The sequence below is a fragment of the Delphinus delphis genome, chromosome 18 (genome assembly GCF_949987515.2).
Source record: "Delphinus delphis chromosome 18, mDelDel1.2, whole genome shotgun sequence".
In the NCBI taxonomy this organism is placed as follows: Eukaryota; Metazoa; Chordata; class Mammalia; order Artiodactyla; family Delphinidae; genus Delphinus; species Delphinus delphis.
In genome coordinates, this window is record NC_082700.1 from 15,803,505 (window position 1) to 15,820,237 (window position 16,733).

At 47.6% G+C, this 16,733-nt stretch overlaps 1 protein-coding gene across 1 annotated transcript; it reads left to right on the forward strand.

Moving 5' to 3' along the window:
* The first annotated feature begins 6,266 nt into the window (after positions 1–6,266).
* On the forward strand, positions 6,267–6,610 carry TMEM272 (transmembrane protein 272). Its single transcript, XM_059996199.2, is given in 2 exon segments — positions 6,267–6,375; positions 6,378–6,610. Coding segments are annotated over 2 exon segments (342 nt in total).
* Positions 6,611–16,733: the final 10,123 nt, after the last annotated feature.

Sequence of the window (16,733 nt, forward strand, 5' to 3'; positions counted from 1 at the left end):
CCCAAAATGCCTCATAGCCTGTTGGCTAGCGCAAGTCCCACAGTCCTGGGCACCCACAAGGGGGCTGGGAAATGTGAGGGGCACGTACTGAACAGTTAATGTCTCTGCACAGCCAAGACATGTGTTAGGACCCATCCGAAGACTGGTCGTTGGAGCCAGACTGGTCACTGAGGGAAATGGGAATGGCTTTCTTATATTTTAAATAATACATCATATCATCATTGGTTAAATAGGCCAAGAGACAAAGCCCTGAGAAAAGTAGAGAGAAAGCATTGCTATGGTGAGAAAAATCACCGTAAGAAAGGGTGTGGGTTTGGTAGTTTTCCAATACGGTGACTAAGGATTTGTCAGTAAACACGTATCCCAGCTTGGGGTTGGGTGAGTGAATTGGTCAATGATGATCATATGTTGCCTGCAACAAATATATAGCACAGGATTCTGCACACGGAGGAAGTGTCCTCTTTTGGCAAATCCCCGCCCTGTGGGCCCTGGAAGCAGGGTAAATGGGAGCCTTATATTACACAGTGGATGCATTTTGGGGACGTGACCCATAAATTGGATCTTGTTTTAAGCAAGTGCCTAGATAGGGACTTCCCTGGTGGTGCAGCGGTTAAGACTCCGTGCTTCCACTGCAGGGGGCACGGGTTCAATCCCTGGTTGGGGAACTAACCATATGCTGCACGGTGTGGCCAAAAAAAAAAAAAGCCTGGATATTTAAAGGGATTCTTTGGATCCTTTGGTAAAATGAATCATTGATTGGAAACACGGGTTGTCGTTCACTGTTTTCATAAAAGCAAGGCATACCTGTAGCCGGTTAATATCCAGAGTGGTGCAGTGACTTTGCCCCCGGCTCTGATGTCCAGTGGGCTGCCGTTCTGTCCGGTAAGCAAGCTGAAGATTGGGGGGGCTCGGGAGACTGAGCAGATGCCCTGAGCAGGGGTCGAGCTTCAGTTTGTGTCATTAACGTTTTGGCTTTTGTAGACATTTACTTCATTTTCCTAACCGGCATTGTGTTCTTGAAAGCATTTCACTCAATCTTCTGTTCTGTCCCCTTTGCAGGAGTGAAGTTTTTGGAGGACTGTCCCGTACACCCCCTCATCCCTCTATACTTGCTACTGGTTGGGATCGTCAGGGCCTTAAAGGTAATGTCTATTTATCCGTTGTTTGTAGTTCTTGTTGCAATTTAACTTAAGGCGCTGTGGAATGCATCCTTTAATTGTTTGCTAACAGAACAGCTTCCCCTAAGCGCAGGGTTGTTGAAAGGACAGGGCCAGGTGGATCCTGATACCTGCCGCAGAGACTTGGATTTTTCCAGATGAGGCATTTTCACCCAGAACTTCCCTCCTGCTGCCCCGAGTTCAATGTGCTAAGTTGTGGCTTTGGTCTGACTACAATTGATGCAGAGAAGTTACCGACTGCCGATTACTTATACCATTGAATTCAGCCATAATCGTGGCCTTTCTCTGTGCTTCTTTTTAAAAAAGTTTCCTGTATAGGGCAGTAGAGTTTGCATCTGGTTAAACTGTGTTCGATTTTAGCAGTTCTTTTTTCTGTTTTTAACTATAGCTCTTAGTTCTCAAATGACTAGCATGGAATTTGTTAGCTGCAATCACACGTTAAACTCCGATGTTTGGGGGCGACGTCTGTGACTCACAAGCTTATATCAGTCTAGGGAGCTGATTTGCTCATGGCTTGTATTGACATATGTTGAAACAGGAAAAGTGTTGGAAAAAAGAATATCAAAGGTCCTGCATAGTCTGCAGTTAGGTTTTCAAAATTCCAAGCCCAAAGAAATGTCACACCTTCCAAAAGTACCTTAGGTCTAAAATACCTTAGGCCTACCTCCATTTATTAGTGACCCTTCCCAGCCATCCAAGCCCACCTCAGAGCTTTCTATATCAAAAGCTAGAAAACACAAGTGTCCGTTTTTCCAAAATGGTTTCATAAGAATGAAGCAATAACACACACACCAACACACACACACACACACACACACACACGCGCGCACACATAAACACACACACACACACACACAAACAGAATCGAGTGCCATATATAAAATTTCATTTGGACCCATTGTCTGATTTCTCTGTCAGCTTCCTTCTGGTGCTGGGGGCCTTCAAAAGAGGCTGCCCAGTGGCACTGGTCATGATATTGATCTGAGTCGTCAAAGGAATGTCTTCAAGATGGCTGTTCTCATATGCAGTCGGTGGCCACCAGCTCTATTCTGTCTTGGGAAACATGTCTGATTTGGAGCAAGCATTTGGAGCCTTTTGTGTCTGAGATCACCTCACTGTCAAATACCCTCCTCTTTTGGCAGCGGTCTGGTGGGCAATGTTCTGGAATGTATAAATACAGGATCCTTTCTCTTAACATCCTGATGGGATCTACCTGCGGCTCTGTTTAGCTCCAAGGAAACTCAACGGCTCTTAGATCAACAGGGCTGCCTATATGGCCCCAGAGTGTTAGAAGAAAGCTCTGATGGATTGAGTGCCATAGTGGTGCTCAAAACAAGGGCAGAGTTTTCAGCAGTAATTACCTCTGCCCCACCCTGTCTCGCTGGACTACCTCATGATCAGGTAGAGCAAGGTAGAACTTACCTTTAGAGATACTACCGTCCATGGAGTCTGTTCCTCTTAATAACAGCAAGCTTTTCCTTTATGAAAGCCAGCCCTTTATGAAAGCCAGCCCAGAACCCAAAGGTAATTTATTTTAATGAACAAACCAGGGCCCTAATAAGCAGCATTGATTTTTTTCCTGGCAATCTAGAACTGTTTGAAGCCAAATTAAATTTTTGTGCTCATCACAGCGAGGCAATACACAGTGAATCCACAACCATGAGAGCAATAACAAACAGGCTTATAGAATCCCCGGGCAGAGAGGTTTACTAGTGAGGCCAGTGCTTTCTATTTAACCCCCGCGGAACACTGCAGCATCTCTGAGATGCATCAGACGGCACCACCGTATTGCATTGTAGTGAAGAGAAGTGGGTGGACATTTCCGAGGGTCACCTAAGAACTGACGATCATGACCCATTAGAAGATCCTGAAATGAACTTAGTAGGTTGTGATCAGTTTAAAAAAATAGAATAGGGCTTCCCTGGTGGTGCAGTGGTTGAGAGTCCACGGGCCGATGCAGGGGACATGGGTTCGTGCCCCGGTCCGGGAAGATCCCACATGCCGTGGAGCGGCTGGGCCCGTGAGCCATGGCCGCTGGGCCTGCACGTCCGGAGCCTGTGCTCCGCAACGGGAGAGGCCACAACAGTGAGAGACCCGCGTACCGCAAAAACAAACAAACAAACAAAAAATAGAATAGAAAATATTAGTGCCTGATAAGTATCGTGTGATATACATGCACACGTGTGTGTATGGTAAGGTGACCATGTAATTTATCATCCCAACTGGGACACTGTTGAGAGTACAGGGGCTTTAATAATAGTCACGCCAGGAAAACAGCATAACTGGCACCTCTCTGAGCCAGCCAGGGCATACGCTTACCCGATTACTAGGCTGTGATGTAAAGTGTGTTTGTTACTGAGCACCGTGTTGAAAGAAAGTTTCAAAACCACTGACTTAGTGGCCGTTTGTCTACCTAACACTCCACTTCATCTTCCAGGACCCCACTTCTTAGTAATAATCGCTACCACCCCATGAGCACTTGCTATGTGCCAGGTGCCGTGCTAAGGGCCTGGCTCCCATTTTGAACGTATTCAGTTCTCAAGATGCCCCTTTGAGGCAGGTCCTTGTATCAGAAAGGATTTTTTGAATATAAGGAACAAAAAATCAGCTCTGGCTAACCTGAGAGGTAATTTGTTAAAAAAGCTCGCACCTTCAAAGGTTGGTGAAAGAGGAAGGAACCAGGTGGCTCCAGGAAGCGTGGGCTATGAGACCCGGGCAGTTGCTCTGGGCCAGCAGTGAAGTGAAATGAACCCCAGAGAGTTCCTCTCTCCTGGCATCAGGTGCCCACAAACCAGTCCTGGGAAGGTGGCTAGGTCCCTGGACCTTGGGTGCCAGGCTGACCCTGGTGTGGAGAAGGCGCCTCCAGGGAGGACAGGCCCTGGGATTTCCCCCTCCAGATGCACGTGACAGTGGGGGCCAGCCCCCAGGGAATGGGACCCTACTAGGAAGGGAAATGGTGCTGAGTAACTGAACCCCGAGCTGCGCTGTCAGCTCCAGCTTACAGATGGGGGAACTGAAGCGGAAAGGTTGCTTCTCTTGGGTTTCCACAGGGTAAATGGCTGAGCTCCTGTGCACCCCACACCTGCCCGAGCTCATAGTCCTTCTCTTCGGCTGCCCTGCTCCTCCCGACTGGTTTTCTCCTGTTTCCCAAACCCACCACCCTTCATCTTTGCCATGCCACTCACATTCCCACCTCTCCCTGGTCACAGGGGCTCAGAATATACCCCCTCTTCCAGGAAGCCCTCCCTGGATGCATCAGCTCTATGTGAGTGGCTCTCTGGACCCCTTTAAGCCCTCACTTCCTTTTTCTTATGTTCTGCCTCCCAACCAGGCTACAAATCTTATTCCTATAAAGCCTGGGAAACTGGACCATTTGGGAGCACTTTCCCGGTTTAGGAAAAAAACCCTGTGCAGGGAGATCAGCTCTGTGCTTTGTGATCACCTAGAGGGGTGGGATAGGGAGGGTGTGAGGGAGGGAGACACAAGAGGGAAGAGATATTGGAACATATGTATAACTGATTCACTTTGTTATAAAGCAGAAACTAACACACCATTGTAAAGCAATTATACTCCAATAAACATGTTAAAAAAAACCCAAAAAACAAACAAACAAACAAAAACCCTGTGACTTAATAGCTTTGATTTAAGCACCTGGGTAGTATGGTGTAGATGGTGGTCAGAGGTGTGGACCGACATCCATCTCATCCTTTTACTCACTGTGGACCTGGGTGAAGTGACTTAACTTCTCTGAGCCTTAGTTTTCTCATCCACAAACCAGGGATAATAATATACAGCCCCTAGGTTAGCATAAGCATTAAATGAGATCATACAGGCCAAATGCTGGCCTAATCACTTCACTTAGGTTTCGTTATCTTTCATAAGTGATAACTTTTCAGTGTAGAAAATAAGAGAATACAGATAAGCACAAAGAAGATTTCTAACCCAGTAAAGAGAGATACTGGAATCCTTCCTGGAGGAGGTGATACCTGTCTGGATGTTTATGAAAGAGTCAGGCTGGGGAGCAGAGGGGTCCCAGGATAGCATGAGCACACAGTCCGGGCATGGAGATGAGAAGCAGCCCCATACTGTTGGAACGTCAAGCACAGGACTTCTCTGATGGGCCACACCCCACACATGTGCTGGGCTGGGTGTACAGCAGTGAACCAAGAATAGCTGGACCCTGCCCTTCCGTTCTAGTAGGGGAGAACTACTGGAGGTACACCCAGCATGGTCGCTGTTGATTGGTTATATCGGGTGAGGAGCTGGGAGCATCCCTGGTTTCTAGCTTGGACATGTCACCAAATGAATACGGAAGATTGAGTTATGTTTTTAACATACTGAGCCTGAGGCCTGAGGATATTCAGTGGAACTTCTGAGTCTGAGAGACACAGGAGGGCTTGGTGGGAAGGGCACCTCCCAGCTTTGGCTGAAGACACACCTGGTGTTATGCTCTGGCTCTTCCACTTTTGACCCACGTGACCTTGGCCAACTCGTTCACCCAACTGGTCCTCAATTCCTTTGTTTCTAAAGTGAGGAAAGTGGTGTGCATTCCATAGGGTTGTTTTACATAGAACAATACGCCTAAAAATACTTCGTGTCTGTATTAGTCAGCTCAGGCTGCCTTAACAAGATTCCACAGACGGGGCAGCTTAAACAACTACCATTTAGTTGGGATCGGGGAGGAGGGCACTTCCAGATGATGACCAGATCCCGGGGGTGGTCACTGGAGGGAGGCAGAGCAGGTCACTGGAGCCAGGGGGTGCCAAGGAACTGACCTCAAGGCTAAGGAAGCAAACCAGAGCAACAGGGAGACTCTGGGCGCAGAGATGAACTTCAGTCAACGAATCCCGTGTCCAAAGCAATTCACACATCTATAGAATGCCACCAAGGACGATGAGGATTGATGCCTTCATTCTCGCCAGTTCTCATTCTTCCAAATGAAATTTCACTCCTTGGCAGCATTTCCAACTCCAGTGTGTGCACTTTTCCTAATGAATCTTTCTCTGTTTCTCTCCTACCTTCTGTCCCCTCTCCTCCCCCTCCTTTGTTGCTCTGCCCTCCAACCCCTGGCTCCCTACCACGGCCCAGATGTCTCTCCTACTGTACAACCCCACCAGGATGAGGCGGCTTCTGTCCAAGGCCGTGGTGATTGATGATGATGACGACGATGTATATCCCTAGAGGCAGAACGCACACAAAATTACATCCACCTTCTCAGCCTCTTCCTCTTCCTCTGGTTCTTTCTGGGAAATTACTGGGTCTTTTCTGTTTACCTGCCAGATTTTATTCCACCTTTCCAGCAGCCTCAGGATTACTGTGACAAAACCCTGTACCTCTTTGCAGTGGGTGTCCTCATGCTGGGCTTACTTGTGCTGGGCAGCAGCTGTGTCCACGTGTGGTCCAGGTGGAGGGCTGCTGCTGAGGAAGACTGAGAACCAGTCCCTCCAGCACATGCACGCACACATGCGTACATGCACAAGTATGCACAGGCACACACACACATATACACGTGCACAAATACACAGGCAACACATACACATATACATGCACACACACACATATACACATGCACAGATATGCATACACACATATACACATGCACAAATACAGGTACATGCACATATACACAGGCACACACACATATACACATGCACAAATACACACATGCACACGCACACACATACATGCACAGACACATACACAGACACATACACACACACACACTGTTGCAGGAGAAGGGCACGCTGTGAAAGCAATAAAACCTTCCCTGCAGGCATTTAAGACCCACCAACATGCTGAGTGCTCTAGCAGGCCAAAGACATGCCAAAGACATGCTGGCCTGCCTGGGTCTAGGAAAGGCACATTTACTCTTTTCAGAGTGAGGATTTTGTATTCATAAGAGTTTTCAAAGGGGTTTTTTTTTTTTGAAGGGATGAGGCAAAGAATGGGAGACCTTTTCAAATCACAGTTGCAGTTCCAATGACTGTTAGGAGAGAGAGGTTTGTTGTTGTTACTGCTGCTACTGCTGGGTTGTCATTCAGCCACGACACCTTGAAGTTATAGAAAGAGCATGGACTTTCACACAAGACACAGCTCTACTCGCTATGATGACTTTTGTTACGAGAAGGAGAACAGTGCTCTTATTTAACGAGTCCACCTGCCTTTGGGGAAAGTCAAGGAGCCTCTCTCCCAACCCCAGACCAGCTGGGTTTGCGCTGACGGGTGGGGCCTCCCAAGGGCAGCTGTAAAATCTGCCAAGGTCGAGGAAGTAGATTCCTGCTCGAAGCTGTGGTCTGGCCCGCTAGCCGGGCATCCAGAGACAGCGTCGCTTTCACAGCGTGTTCTGTGCTGCTGCAGATCCTTTGCTTGGCCTTGAGTCTGCTTCCTTCCCTGGTTATCTGTGTACATCTCTGTGGTTCGCTGATGACATAAACCAGTCTAGTGGGTTTTGGCTGGGTTGCCTGCAATGTGGCTAATGTAGGTGCTTTTGGTCTCTGAGTTTAAATACTCTACAGTAGCAGATCTCCTTAATGCCAGGCTAGGGTTTGGAAGTCTATAAACCCATTTGTTTGGGAGTCCGTGACGACACCAAACAGCCACCACTCCCGTGCCCTCTCGCCGCCGCTGTGAGCTGAGGTTCCTAGGAGCGGGGTGCCGTGTCAGGGTGTCAGCCCCCGGGGTGGGGGGAGCCCCTGTGCTAGAGAGTTCTAGATGAAGACTGACATGTGTCACAGCTTCTGTCTGTCTTTACACGGAGCTGGGCTGCTGTGTGTGAGGGGGTGTGTGTGTACTTCCTAATCAAACCAACCCCTGAGTGGCCACCGGTGTGGGGCACCTTCCTTTATCAGAAGTGTCAGCTCAAAGCAAGAGAGGCTCACTCCTCCCCGTGGCTTTAAGAGAAAAGGACCCGTGAGTCCCATGCGCATCTCCATTGAGTTTGGAGGCATCTGTCACCTGGAGTCACGTTTGGTCCTGGTTTCCTCCCAGGTAAGAAGAAGGTGCTAGCTTTTCCCTCTGCTGGGTAGAGAGGGGAGAGCCCTTATTCCACCCCTGTCCCTCTGGGTACTTTCTAGTTTCCTTTTCACTTGAGCCGTGAAGGAAGATCAGAGGGTTTGCAGCTTGCAGTTCCTGCCCTCATTTGTGATGCCCCGTGGCATTCTCGTCGTGCCGCACATTGCCCTCTCCGTGCTGGGGGCCTGAGAGGGTCTGCGGGCAGGCAAGGTGCTCCATGGGCTTGGGACCCAGACAGTTCTCTGGGCCAGCAATAAAATGAGTGAACCCCAGAGAGCTGCTGTGCATGACTTTGCGGAGAGACACTGAGTGACTCGGGGTGACATCGTCAGTATGCTATACCCACATGCCGGCAGGCTCTGAATGGTAATTTATTAGGGCCTCCCTCAAGGGATGGTGAGATGCTTATGACGAGGCGCATTTCCAGAAAGCCGTTCAGGGCCAAGGCAAATGGTCCACAACCATGGTTCTCTGAAGGTCTGACTTAATCCAGAGATGACATGCAACTGTGTAGGAAGTGATGGGCTGCTGGCCCTTGAACTGATTCCATTAGTACCATTTCCCTCGTCTGGGCTTTTGATAGAGGATGAGCGTGGCAAGCTCACAGTTGTGATCGCTTGGCAGGGCCCTGGAGTACGGACATTCTACACTCATGTACCTGCAGACTGAAGCACCAAGGCTGGCCCAAACCACGGCCACCCCTCCTCTGCAGGACGTCCTAAGGCAATGGTGCTCTGGGGAAATGAACAAGGTAACCCTGAACTTTCTGGATGTTATGAAAACTCAAAGAAGAGACCCACACAGTTAGGAGGAATAATCAGTTGTTCCCTTCTGAGAAAAGTCTGCAGCAAAAAAAAAAAGTGTACACTGAAGTCACTTAATTCTATTTGCTACGATGGGCGTCATGCAAAAACACCATCGTGCTTCTCTACTCCTTGCCTGAATCTCTCGAGATTGCAGTTGGCTGCAGTGCAATGGGATTATTCCATTGGGGTCAGCCACACTAGTGGGTCTCAGACCTTAGTGAACATCAGAGCTATTCCCGGGTTTGTTTAAAATGCTGAATCCCAGCCCACAGGTATTCTGATGTGTGGGTCCCCACTGATGCTGATTCCATGGGTTAGAGAACCGCACACATGCCCTCAGCCCACGCAAGAGGCACAAACTGACCCAGGACGGCCCGATCCTGGCGGTGACCATGAGGGAAACATGATGTTACTTCCAGCGTTTCATGTTATTTCCGTCTGGTTTACCGTAAGAAGAGGCAAAGTGGTCAGTAGCTTCCATTTTTGTGTAGCTGAATCTTGTGCTTCACTTCCTTGGGGGTATTTTCATGTTGATGAAATAAACTTGGTCAGTTTGTTCCTCAGCACCTTTCCAGAGCGCCCTGGGGGAGAGACTCCTCCAAGCCTTCGGACTCTACTTGTTCTTAAACCAGTGGCATCACCACAGGTGCAGACTTTCCCCTCGGAAGCCGACAAGCATCGGGGGCCTGTTCTAGGCAGATTTGCTCCACAGAACTCATAATCCTCAGGTGGATGGACGGGTTTGTAGTGGAGATTCTAGAAAAATGACGTAACAGAAAAGCCGCCTTATTGATTCTAGTGGTAATTTTTCTTTTTACGAGTATGGAAGTAAGAAGAAAGCAAATCTCTCTTTTATAGAGATCGAATTTCAGTAGTTCGGTTTTCAGGTCAGCTGGGGTCATAGCATCCAAGTCATCTTGGGTATCTTGGGAGACAGCATTTTGCTATTTAGCAGAAGGAAAATAGGAGATGGGTGTTTCTGTTTTTTAAATTGAAATACATATATATATATATATATATATATATATATATACACACACACACACATTCTTTTTTATATTTGTTTCCATTATGGTTTATCACAGGATATTGAATCTAGTTCCCTGTGCTATACAGTAGGACCTTGTTGTTTATCCATTTTATATATAAGAGTTTGCATTTGCTAACTCCAAATTCCCAATCCATCCCTCTCCCATCCCCTCTCCCTTGGAAACCACAAGTCTGTTCTTTACATCTGTGAGTCTGTTTCTATTTCATAAAAGTTCATTTGGGTCATATTTTAGATTCCGCATATAAGTAACATCATATGGTATTTGGCTTTCTCTGTCTAACTTACTTCACTTAGTATGATAATCCCTAGGTCCATCCGTGTTGCTGCAAATGGCATTATTGCATTCTTTTTTTATGACTGAGGAGTATTCCATTTTCTATACGTACCACATCTTTGTCCATTCATCTGGCGATGGACATTTAGGTTGTTTCCATGTCTTGGCTATTGTAAATAGTGTTGCTGTGAACATAGTGGTGCATGCATCTTTTCGAATTATATTTTTGTCTGGATACATGCCCAGGAGTGGCATTGCTGGATCACATGGCAGCTCTATTTTTAGTTTTCTGAGGAACCTCCATACTGTTTTCTGTAGTGGCTGTACCAACTTACATTCAGGAGGTGGGGTGTTTTCAAATACATCTTGTATTGTTTTCTCTGGAACGCTTCCTTAGATCAGTTAGCTTTTAAAGTTTAAACTGTCTTACTGCATTGTATGGAAGTATAGTTCCACTTTATAGGAAAAGAAAAGGCAACTGGTACTTTCTGCAGGTTTGTACCATACCAGATGTGGTATCAAGGGTTCACATATATGGCATGTTCTAATCAGGCTCCTGAAAAGTCTCGTGATTCAAAAGCCCTTTGTTCTGATCACCTCCTGTTCATTCCATTGGTGAGAGAGGGGTTCCCTGCCCTAAATAGGGTGGCCAAACACACAGCACCTGACATTGAACAGATGAGATGGACAGCCTTTTTTTTTTTTTTTTTTTTTTTTTTGCGGTACGCGGGCCTCTCACTGTTGTGGCCTCTCCCGCTGCGGAGCACAGGCTCCGGACGCGCAGGCTCAGCGGCCATGGCTCACGGGCCCAGCCGCTCCGCAGCATGTGGGATCTTCCCAGACCGGGGCACGAACCCGTGTCCCCTGCATCGGCAGGCGGACTCTCAACCACTGCGCCACCAGGGAAGCCCTGACAGCCTTTTTTGAGTCACATATACTCACTGCCTGGGGAGGAGGATGTGGCCTGCTGCGTGATGCCACATGGAGACTGCATGCAGAAACGGAGTGAACAACCAGGGCTGTAAGGGGTCCTGCTTTGTAGTTACAAGAGGGTGGGGTAACCTCTAGTTCCGCAGGAGGATGGGATTGGTTTGTCTGAATAATTTCGCAGGCTGGCAGGGAGATGAAGCCTGTGAGGTTGCCGAGAGGGTGGGGTGTGGCCAGTCTGACTGATCAGGGAACTAGCCGGGTGAGTAGCTTTCCCCGCTGGGCGGGGGGCAGATCTGGTGAAAGCAGGGGACTCTCAGCTAGGCCTTTGGGCCTCTCCGAAGCTCAAAGATGTCAAGGCAGCCCATGAACTTTTACGCCTTGCAATACGCCCTCCAAGATCAATCCCTGCCTGTATTGGCCATATTCCCTGGATTCTTAGTATTAGTATTCCAAGTATTCCCTGGATACTTAGTCCTGGATTCAAGTCTGGCTTTGAACTTTCTCAAGCACCAAATCACCAAAGGAGATATAATCAATGATAAGATATGCATTGTCCATGAAGTTCGCCCCCCTACCCCAGCACTATCCAGGTGAGAACACTCATCGTCTCCTTCCTGAATAGCTCTGTCCCTGGTCGACAGCACTGAGCTCCCGTGAATGATTTTCCCCACAATTGCAAAAATCTTGCAGTCTGATTGGATTCTTCCAAGACGAATTTTTTTTCACTCTTTATCTCTTTACTTTAATATTTCAGCCTTTAAAATGTCCTGTAGCCTGTACTTTTCCATAGCCACACACACAAAAAAGGCATTTTGCAAGTCAGTCTAGAGTTTATAAGTGTGTTTAGAAAGAAGGCAGTTTCAGTTCAGGTGCCAGTCCTCTGGGGCAAGGCGCTGTGGCCCAGCTTCCCCTGGTCCCTTGTGCCAGCCCAGTGGGGCCGCCCCAGCTGCAGCAGCTGTTGAAGCTAATGGCTCACACCTGCAGCCTTTCCGGAGCCCTTCCTTGGTTGGGTAGAGCCAGCTTGTGCATGAGTTACCACTCCCTTGCACATGCACACGTATACACACACAAACGCTCGCACGTGCGTGCACACACACACACACACACACACACACACACACACACACGGTTATCCGTTTCTAAGGACTGATCGGGACAAGAGGGCATCCCAGCTTCAGGGCAGGTCAAACTCTGGTGTCATTTACGCGCCAGAGCTCCCCAGGGGGTCAAGCCAGACTTCACAGAAGCCACATCCTTTCCCAGCTTCTTCCTTTTTCCTGTCCTTCCTCCCTGTCTTGCATTCTGGTTTCTCCTGAGACCACTCCCTCAATACATCACATTAAGTGAAGCTCCACTTCAGGCTCTGCCTCCGGGGAACCTGACCCAGGACAGGGCTATTTTTCCACAGCTGGAGGCAGGAGCTATATCAGTAGTACAGTCCCTTTTATAAGCCCTTTTTTTTTCCTAAAATGACTGTTTTAAAACTTTGTTTTCTTTATAAAGGTGATACACGCTTATGGCTAAAAATTCAAGTAGTGTCAAAGGCTATAAAAACTTAAAAGATGACCTAAATGGGAAGGAAATCCAAAAAAGAGGGAATGTATGTATACATATAGCTGATTCGCTTTGCTGTACAGTAGAATCTAACACAACATTGTAAAGCAACTATATTCCAATAAAAATTAATTTTAAAAAGTAATATAAGGCTAATATGCATATTAGGTTAAAAAGTGATGTGATCATTTAGTTTACTAATTAAAAATTTGTCTGAAAAAATTAAAAAAAATAAAAAGTAAAAGATTTCAAACCCTACCATAACTCTTAGTTCTAGTCCCCCAAGAGGTCACCAGAATTCATCTTTTAGTCTCTTTTCAGAACATATCTGTATATATTTAAGCATAAATATGTGATTTTTATATAATTTACATCACATTATTCATACTACTCTGCAACCTGCTTTTTTCCATTTATAAACCAAGAACTTCTTTCCATCCTCAACGCAAAGAGACCTGCCTCAACAATGACCAATACACGTAAGACTCATTTAAATAGGCACTTTCTCTGTAACTGTCAGGGCCGATCATTTCTGTGAATCAAAATGGAAAAACTAGTAGTTTGACATTTTATTTTGCCAAATGAACAACTGAGAGCTCAGTTTGACAAAGTAGTTGTCAGTTCCCCCCTCGTGTGCCAAACAAATGAGCCTGACTGAACCCAAACTCCCTGTGAAATGATTGAGGATCCGATTAGATCAAGGGCACGTGACCCACCCGAGGGCAACTCAGCTCAACAGTCCCCAGCAGTGGATTAAAGCTCGCGAGAGAAAAGAAGTTGAACTGGTTCTGTGTTATTCACATCCACAAAACCACATACGTGAGGAGCAAACTATCCTTCCAATAGAGCACCTGTGTGTGAGCGTGTGTGTATGATTAAGAAGCTGTATTAGGCAATGAACACAAGACAGAGGCAGCACCTGAATATCACAGAAATTATAAAACATGTTTTAAGATACATAACAAAAGTAATAATTAACCACAGAGCAATACCATCTCACACCCACTAGGATGGCTACTATAAAGCAACAGCAAAACCCAGAAAATAACAAGTGCTGGAGAGGATGTGGAGAAATTGGAACCCTTGTGCACTGTTGGTGGGGATGGAAAATGTTGCAGCTGCTACGGAAAACAGCATGGAGGTTCCTTAAAAAATTAAAAATAGAACTGCCATATGATCCAGCAATTCCGCCTCTGGTTATATACCCCAAAGAGTTGAAAGCAGGGTCTTTAGAAGATATTTGTACACCAGGTTCACGGCAGCATTATCCACAATAGGCAAAAGGTGGAAATACCCCAAGTGTCCATCAAGAGATGAATGGACAAACAAAACGTGGTGTATGCATGCTACGGACTAATATTCTGCCTTGAAAAGGAAGGAAGTTCTTCACACACCACGACGTGAATGAACCTTGCAGACATTATGCTAAGTGAAATAAATCAGTCACGAAAAGACAAATACTATATGCTTTCATTTATGGGAGGTCCCTCGAGCAGTCAAATTCATAGAGACAGAAAGCAGAATGGTGGTTGCCTGGGGCTGGGGGGAGGGGGGAAGGGGGAGTTGATGTGTAATGGGAACAGAGTTTAGGTTTTGTAAGATGAAAGGCTCTGGAGATGGATGGTGGCGATGGCTGCATGACAGTGTGAATGTACTTAACGCCACTGAACTGTGCACTTAAAAAAGGGTTAAGATGGTAAATTTTATGTTACGTATATTATACCACAATTTAAAAATACGTAAATAAAATCACGTATTCCTCAATCCTTCCAAGCCTCCCCAGAATGATGGAATCACCCAGGATTAAACAGCTGGCAAGGGCAGGGCCGTTTAGACATTCCATGCATATGTAAGGGCACACATGCTCACAGGCTAACAAAAACCCAGTCTCACTCTTAGTTGGCTGAGGTCTTAGTGCCCCGCCTTCTGTCTCTGAGTGCCTCTGACTTAGTGGGGGTGCGGGGGGAGAGGTAGGCGCGGGGGAGAGATGCTGGTGGAGGGAACGGTGAACTTGCAGCCTCCCGGTCAACACAGGAACCAATCAACCAACCAAAAAGAGGAAGGAGATGGTAGATGGTAGAGGAAGTTTCCAGCCCCACACAAATGACTGAAGGAAGAAACTGAAGAGAAGCCCCCAGGAGAAGTGTCCCATCCTTATAGAAAAGGGGTTATATGTGTGGGGTCCGGACCCCGACTGTCGGGTTGGAATCCTGACTCTGGTACTTTCTAGATTCTAGTGTGATCGTGGACACGCCTTGAAATTCTCTGTGCCTCAGTCTACTCATTTGAAACGAGCTTAGAGTAGTGCTTGGCACATGGCAAGTAGAGTATAAGTATTTGTTAAATAAGAGAAAAGGTCCTGTGTTTCACCCTCACTCCTATGCCTCAAGGACTGGGTGGTTTATAGTGCCGTGTAGAGGGGAAACTGAGGCTCGGAGAGGTGCAGTGTCTCCTGTGAAGAGGCATCAGAGCTGCACACGGGTCTTCTGACTCTTGATCCCAGTTCTTGCCACTGCGTGTCTGCTGCCCTCTCCCTGTGTCCCTTGGTGGCCCTTGTCCCGAGCCAGCAGTGGGAACCAGGTGGTACAGGGAGCATTGGTCAGGCTGAGTCACTGCAGCCCCTCAGAGCATCAGAGCATTCTCTGGCTTCTCCGACTGCTTTTGCACTGAGGACCTGTCTGCCCTGAAAGGACAGCCCTAGAAACAGACTGCGTGAGACTTTCAGACCCACACAAGCCCCGTCTGTGGGAAACCATTTCCTTCATCAGTTCCGTTAACAGGGTGACTGATCGACCCAGGCATCACGACTGCTCCGCCCTTGGCCCATCTCGTCCCCGTGCCTGGTTCTTGGAAAGTGGACAGGGCTAGGGAAAGAAGGTGCGCCTTCGTGTGTTTTTTAATTTGAATGGTAATTCGTGAACATAGTACAGAATTCAAAGGCACCAAAGGGTGTTTGGTGTAAGCAGAGTCTCTCTCCCCACTGACAGATCTCTTACGAGAGGCCTCCGCCCCATGATTAGCTTCCTGTGAAGGGAAGGACACCCTTAAATCCATGGATCTGCCCTTCGGGGAGTTGGTTCAGATGGGCAGCAGACGGTTGCCCCAGGGGAGAGCGACTCTGTTAAACTGGTGGCGTCAAGTGACTTGGGGAGGCAACCAGAGAGGCAGTGCTGAGTGGGGTTCTGCCTCCCGCCGGGTGCCCATGTGGGTGGGTCATTGTCTGCCGTGTCATCCCTGGGCTGCTTCTCTCCTCCCTTAGTGTGAACCCCAAGAGGCAGCCTCCGGTTTCTTATAAGCCTTTTGCGATTAAGGCTGGGAGCGCCCATCCCTTCTCGTGAATATGGAAGAGACGGGTTCCTTAATCCGTGTACAGACAGGGTCAGGACACTGAGGGAAAACAGGGATCAGCATCAGAGGCCTTCCTCCCGACCCACCTCACCCGCCTGCCTTTTTGTTCCCTTTGCTTTCATGTCTCCTCCCTACCCCCAGCTGCACACTAAACACGTACAATGAGCGGTGCCTGCGCTTCCCATGGATTTATGATTTATGGTTATTCAGCTTATTACCTAAGTGGTTTTGCCAGGTAAAATATTAAGGCACCACTGCCGTTATAACCTTGTCTTCCATGATCTCATTGGCAGCTGGTGTTGCCATGACAACTGGGCTGGAGGAACTGGTACTGAATTTCAGTGGAAGAGATGCAAACACTGGTGTGTGTGTGTGTGCGTGTGTGTGTGTGCACGCAGACTTCCCATCATGTGTATCTGTTGTGCAGAAAGCCATGGATTTCTCAATCCTCACCTCCTGCTTCTCCTTCCAGTTTGGTCAAAATTAGCTTCAGGGCTCTAAATCAGTTAGAAGCAAGCTTTAGAGGATGATTTCTTTGTGTGGCTTTTGAGTAGCAAATTGGGACCAGGGACACAGAAGAA